General features: G+C 48.6%; 1 protein-coding gene across 2 annotated transcripts in view; it reads left to right on the top strand.

The window, feature by feature from the left end:
• The first annotated feature begins 604 nt into the window (after window positions 1-604).
• XRCC1 (X-ray repair cross complementing 1) overlaps window positions 605-7,010 on the top strand; it is a 36,209-nt gene continuing 29,803 nt past the window's right edge. The window contains exons 1-2 of one of the 2 annotated variants that reach the window (XM_017885883.1): window positions 605-858; window positions 1,271-1,363. In XM_017885883.1, coding sequence (XP_017741372.1) covers window positions 808-858; window positions 1,271-1,363 — 144 coding nt within the window. In that variant the 5' untranslated portion in view covers window positions 605-807. The remainder of the gene's footprint in view (window positions 859-1,270; window positions 1,364-7,010) is intronic. The other variant, XM_017885884.1, reaches the window with a different exon arrangement.

A 7,010-nucleotide genomic window follows, 5' to 3' on the forward strand; every position in this document is an offset into this window, starting at 1 on the left:
GTTCCCTAGGAAACTACGAAAATTCACTCAGATTTGCTGTCCTAGCCCGGTGCGGTGGCTCACGCCTGTAGTTCCAGCACGTTGAGAGGCCGAGGCAGGTGGATCGCTTGAGCTCAGGAGTTCGAGACCAGTCTGGGCAACATAGCAAGACCCGCCGCCCCCTCACCCCGTGTTTCCACAAAAAATACAAAAATCAGCCGAATGTGGTGGCGAGTGCCTGTAATCCCAGCTACTTAGGAGGCTGAAGTGGGGGGGATCCCTTGGCCCCAGGAGACAGAGGTTGCAGAAAGCCGAGATCCTGCCACTGCACTCCATCCTGGGTGAGAGAGCAAGACCCTGTCTCAACAAAAAATTTTAAAAAATAATAAAATAAATAATAATAATACAGCAAAAAGATTTGCTTTCTAGGCTCCAGTGTGAGCGGCGACTGCATCGTCCAATGAGAATGGCGAATTTCTTCTAGACACCAATCCCGGAGGTCGCTTCTGTTGCTAGGCGCCTAGAAAGCAAGGTGCGGACGTCATCGGGAGGCGGGGCTAGAGCGAGGGTGTGTGGCAGAGGGAGGCGGGGTTGGAGGGAACGCTCGTTGCTAAGGAACGCAGCGCTCTTCTCGATGTGGAGAGGCGCTACTGGGCTTGCGCAGTGTCGACGCCAGCGCCGGCGCGCCGGGGTTTGAAAGGCCCAAGCCTCACGCGCTTGCGCACTTCAGCCCGCGCAGGGCGCACCCCACCCCCTCCCACCCTCTCTGCCTCTCGGACCCCAGACCCTACCTCATCCTTCTGGCCAGGCGAAGCCCACGACGTTGACATGCCGGAGATCCGCCTCCGCCATGTCGTGTCCTGCAGCAGCCAGGACTCGGTGAGGGACCTGCATGGGGGAGGTTGGAAGACGTGAGGGAATTAATGAGGACAACTCTTAAAAGAACTCTTGGGGTTCTTCTTGGAAGTCTAAGGAGAGTCATGGGGGGATTTCCAGGAGGCTAAAAGTGAATTGTGGAGAGATGTTGAATTAGGGACGTTCCGGCGTCTAGGGAACGAACTTCCGGAGAGAAAAGGAGGAATAAGGAAAGCGTTCTTGGAGAGCCCGTAGGTGAACTTCCACGGGAAAGTGTTGTAAGGGAAACTCCAGGCAGAGTGTGGGGGGATTAACGGGAGAGCTTAAGTCTGGAGGATCGTAGAGGCCTTGGGAGGACTCAAAGGAATCATCTGAGAGCTGGAGGCCTAGCTGTCATTTCTGTGCTCTAATTCTCCTCTCCCACTGTTGTTTCCAGACTCACTGTGCAGACAATCTTCTCAAGGCAGACACTTACCGAAAATGGCGGGCAGCCAAGGCAGGCGAGAAGACCATCTCTGTGGTCCTACAGGTGATCCTGCCACCCCACCTCCTCCTCACTAGGAGTCTGGAGTCCGGGGTACCAGATTCTGCTCCTGAACCAACTAGCAATGCGTTGAGTCACTTTCTTTGCTGGGCCTCAGCTTCCTTACTTGGAAAATGGGCGGCATAATGCCTGTGCCCCTCAGCAGACAGCAAAGGAGACCCAAGGATTAGGTCCAGGATGACCATAGGAATCAGTGTGTGGTCCTGGGCTGGTGGCTTCTACTTTCTGGGTTTCAGTTTCCTCAGCTGGAACAAAATGAATCATTGCCGCGTACCCTGCCTCCTGCAGCCAGTGGGCTCGGGGCTGGAAGGTGTCCAGGAAGGTCATCTAAGCCAATCAACTCCGCTTTAAAGAAGGGGAAACTGGCTGGATGTCGTGGCTCATGCCTGTAATTCCAGCACTTTCAGAGGCTGAGATGGGAGGATTGCTTGAGTTCAGGAGTTCCAGACCAGCCTGGGCAACATATCAAGACCCTGTCTCTATTTTTATTAAAATAAATACTTTTTTTTTTTTTTTTTTTTTTTTTTAAGAATAATAGGCCAGGTGTGGTGGTTCACACCTGTAGTCCCAGCACTTTGGGAGGCCAAAGCTAGAGGATCGCATGAGCCCAGGAGTTTGAGACCAGCCTGGGCAGTATAGTAAGATGTCATCTCTACCAAAATTTTATAAATTAGCTGAGCATGGTGGTGTGCACCTGTAATCCCAGCTACTGGGGAGTCTGAGGTGAGAGAATTGCTTGAGCCCAGGAGATGGAGGCAGTAGTGAGCTGAGATTGTGCCACTGCACTCCAGCCTGGGCATCAGAGCGAGACCCCCAAAATATAAAAAATAAAAGAATAATAATGAGAGCTAACATTATTCAACATTACCTGCCAGTCACTGCTCTACACACCTCACTCACATGGATTAGCTCATTGAGTCCTCATAAACCCCAACAGGCAAGCTCTGTTATCCCCACTTTTACATATGAGGAAACTGAGGCCCAAAGAAGTTATACAACTTGCCTGACAGTCAATCTTTTATTTATCTATTGAGACAGAGTCTCACTCTGTTCCCAGGCTATAGTGTAGTGGCATGATCTTGGCTTGGTTCACTGCAGCCTCTACCTCCTGGGCTCAAGCGATCCTCCTGCCTCAGCCTCCTGAGTAGCTGGGACTGCAGGTGTGTGCCAACATGCCTGGCTAGTTTTTTTGTATTTTTTTAGAGACAGGGTTTCCACCATGTTTCCAGGCTGGTCTCAAACTCCTGGACTCAAGCAGTTCTCCTGCTTCAACCTCCCAAAGTGCTGGGATGACAGGTGTGAGCCATCGTTCCTGGCCTGGGGGCTGGTTTATGACTATAAGGAGCAGAACACTCTGTGGATAGTGCTAGCGTGAAGGAAAAATTAACCTTTTGTGAATGGGCAGTCATTCAGCAAATATCCACTCCTCTCCCTCCCACTGGAGGGGGAGTATATTTCCCTGCTCCACTGATGGGTTTGACCACATGATTTACTTAATGGAATTTCAGCACATCTAACTTCAGCAAGGGCCTTAAATGCACTTGGCTTTTGTGCTCCCATGATCTGCCATGAGAACATTTGTCAGGTTTGCTAATCCCAGAAAACTGAAATCTCATGGAAGAGACCTGAATCCTTCCAAACTGCAGCCAAAGCAGCCATCCCATGAACTCTTAGAAGAATGCTTGTTGGTGTAAGTCTCAGTTTTCATGTTGGGAGGTCGAGGTGGGTGGATCGCTTGAACCCAGGAGTAAACTGAGTCCAGCCTGGGTAACATGGGGAAACCCTATCTCTACAAAAAAATACAAGAAATAGCTGGGCGTGGTGGCACATGCCTGTAGTCCCAGCTACTAGGGAGGCTGAGTGGGGAGGATCGATTGAACCCATAAGGTTGAGGCTGCAGTGAACTGTGATGGTTTCACTGCACTCCAGCCTGGGAGACAGAGTGAGACTGTCTCAAAAAAAATAAAAAAAAGTCTCAGTTTTAGGATAATTTGTTACACAGCATTATTACAGTATAAGTTAATACAACTTTGTGGTTTCAAACCACTGAGATTAGGGACTCCTTTGTTATTGTAATGTCATCTAGTCCATCCCAATTGATGTCAATGTTTACCGCCTGTCAACTAATGGCCTCCACTTCCCAGGTACAAGTGATTCTCATGCCTCAGCCTTCTGAGTAGCTGGAATTTACAGGCATGTGCCACCATGCCTGGCTAATTTTTGTATTTATAGTAGAGACTGGGTTTCGCCATGTTGGCTAGGCTGGTCTTGAACTCCTGACCTCAGGAGTTCAAGGCAAATTAGCACCAAATGCTAATTTAAGTGATCCACCCACCTTGGCCTCCCAAAATGTTGAGATTACAGGCGTGAGTCACTGTACCCGACCTCAGTCTTTTAAACTGTGGTAGGTACAGGTTGCTGACAGTTTTAGTCTTAGGACCTAGATTCAAGCCCCCAGTTCTTCCTCTTACTCGGTGACCTCAAGCAAATTGTTTCATTTCTCTAACCTGTTTTCTCATGTCTGGGAATAATGACATCCAGGCCGGAGTTGTGAAAATTCGGTGACATAATGTATATACAAGTGCTCTGTCAACAAGTAGGTGTTTGTGTAGAGGGAGGGATTCGTGTTTTTATTACTTACTGGGTGATGATTCCGCTGGGCTCTCTTATGATCAGGTGACTCCAGCAAAATCACATTTCATTCTGTTACCCCAGTTGCTGTGGAAACAGAGTGACTGGAGGCAGAAGAGACAGAATCTGTCCCTGGCCTGGGAGAGACTGAGGGAGTATTGCAGCTGTCACCAACATGGTAGACCCCAGAGGGAGCAGCTTAGGAAGGTGATGTGTTTCAATTGGGATGTCCAGGTTTGATGTGACTTTGGGATAGTCAAGGGGTGGCATCCAGGAGGCAGTTAGGGATTACATGTGGAGCTGGAGACAGAATGTGGAAGTTGTCAGTGCAGGGAAAGAACCTATAGACTCGGGGGTAGATAATGGATTTATTTGTTCATTCACTCATTTATTTAGTCAAGTATTTATTAAGTGCCTTCTGTAGGCCAAGCACTGTTTTAATATAGCAGTACACAGCAGAAGACAAAAAATATTCACTCTCAGTGGGGTGCAGCAGCTCACGCCTATAATCCCAGCACTTTGGGAGGCCAAGGTAAAGGGTCATTGAGCCTAGCAGTTCGAGACCAGCTTGCGCAACACAGGGAAACCTCATCTCTACTAAAAATACAAAAGTTTGTCAAGCGTGGTGGCCCATGCCTGTGGTCCCAGCTACTCCGGAGGCTGAGGCGAGAGGATCACTTGAGCCTGGAAGATCAAGGCTGTAGTGAGCTATGATGGCATCATTGCACTCCAGCCTGGGCAACAGCGAGATGCTGTCTCTTAAAAACAAAAGAAATTCAGTCTTGTGGAGCTTTCACGTTAGTAGGGAAAGACTGACAAATGAGTCAGTAAAACATATGTTGGATGATGAGTGCTATGGAGGAACTTAAAGAAGGGGAATGAGAGTGCCCCAGCTGGAGCTGGAGCATGGCAAGGATTTTTATTTAACTCATAGGATCGGGGAAGGCCTCCCTGAAAAGGGGACATTTGAGCAATATGAGCTATGTATGTATCTAGGGAAAAGACTCTGAAGCTGGCTTGTGACAGCAAAGAGGCCAGTGTGGCTGGGGTGGAGTCAGCCAGGGGGACAGAGGTAGGAGATGAGGTAACAGGGTAGGACTGGGAGCCCCTAAAAAACCACTTACGGCCTGGAAAGCCATTGAAAAGACTTGAGCTTTTACTCCGGGTGAGATAGGAGCCACTGGAGGGCTCCGAGCAGAGGAGGGACAGGATCTGCCTTAGGCCTTCACAGGATCCTGCTGGCTCCATGTTGACCATCAACTGCAGGGGCCACACACAGGAGTGGGAGACCAGCATTGCAACAGTTATTTTGTTAACTTCTTCCACGTCAGAGACTCTTTAGAATGGCTGCTTGCATCTGTCAATGACTAATATGTGGGGTTACTCTGGATTCATCAAATGCTAATTTTGATTATTTTGACATAACTGATAAGGCAGAAATTTCTGGCCACCAAGGCAGCAGCCTTATCTCTGGGTTGTTTTGTTATGTTTTGAGACAGGTCTCACTCTCTTGCCCAGGTTGGAGTGCAGTTGCAAAGTCATGGCTCACTGTAGCCTCAACCTCCTGGGCTCAGGCAATCCTCCCACCTCAGCCTCCTGAATAGCTGGGACTACAGGTGCGTGCCACCAGGCCCAGCTAATTTAAAAAATTTTTCATAGAGATGGGATCTCACTGTGTTGCCCAGGCTGGTCTCGGACTCCTGGGCTCAAGCAGTCCTCCTGTCTTGGCCTCCCAAAGTGCTGGCATTATAGGCATGAGCCACTGCACCTGGCCACATCTGTGGGTTCTTCTACTACCCTGCATTTTCTCCTCTAATCATTGTTACGCAACATCTGGATCTTACCACATGGGGCTTAGCCATCTGCTTATGACAGCCCCACACACCTGATTGTTTGCAGTAGCCACAGAAGGCTCTGTTGCCAGCTCATCACCTGCTCCCAGAGGGAAATGCCAACCTCTTTGCTAACTACTCCTGGGCTGGAGGGGTGGCTTGGATAAGATCCAGATATAACTCCTGTGTGTCACTGGAGGTGTGTCATTTTTAGAAGAAATGTTCATCAGCAGTAGGGCCTATGGTCATTTTTGATTGTCATTGGTTTTCTAGTCATTCAGTTTGCCACTGTGGTGTTTTAAATTTGTTTTTACTGTTTTTTGACGTGTAACATACATAGAGTGAAGTGAAGGTGTAAGTAAGCGTATAGCTCAGTGACTCTTCGCAAACTGCAGCCCTGTCTACTCCACACCCAGATGCAGCACAGAGCCACAGAACATGCCTAGCCTCCAGCAGTTCCCTCAGGTTCTTCCTGTCAGTACCTCTGCAAGGGTGACCACTGTCCTGATTGTTAACAGCATGGATTCATTTTGCCTGATTTTGAATTGCATACAAAATGGAATCGTGTGGTATAAACTTTTCTTGTCTGGCTTCCCTTGTTATGTTTGTTCATTTCATCTATGTCATTGAGTGTAGCTGCAGATGGTTTATTGTGATTTTTTGTTTGTTTTTTCTCTCTCTGAGATGGAGTTTTGCTCTTATTGTCCTGGCTGGAGTGCAATGGCACAATCTCAGCTCACTGCACTCTCCGCCTCCCAGGTTCAAGTGATTATCTTGCCTCAGCCTCCCAAGTAGCTGGGATTACAGGCATGCTGAGCACCATGCCCGGCTAATTTTTTGTATTTAGTAGAGACAGGTTTTTACCATGTTGGTCAGGCTGGTCTCGAACTCCTGACCTCTGGTGATCCACCTGCCTCAGCCTCCCAAAGTGCTGGAATTACAGGCATGAGCCACTGTGCCCAACTCCTATTGTCTTTTTTTTTTTTTTTTTTTTTTTTTGAGACAGGGGCTCACTCTGTCACCTAGGATGGAGTGCAGTGTCACCATCTCAGCTCACTGCAGGCTCAACCTCCCGGGCTCAAGCGGTCCTCCCACCTTAGCCTCCTGAATAGCTGGGACTACAGGCATGTACCACTTCTCCAGGCTAATTTTTTTTTTTTTTTTTTTTT

This window comes from Rhinopithecus bieti, unplaced genomic scaffold, assembly GCF_001698545.2.
Source record: "Rhinopithecus bieti isolate Rb0 unplaced genomic scaffold, ASM169854v2 scaffold_15643, whole genome shotgun sequence".
Lineage (NCBI taxonomy): Eukaryota > Metazoa > Chordata > Mammalia > Primates > Cercopithecidae > Rhinopithecus > Rhinopithecus bieti.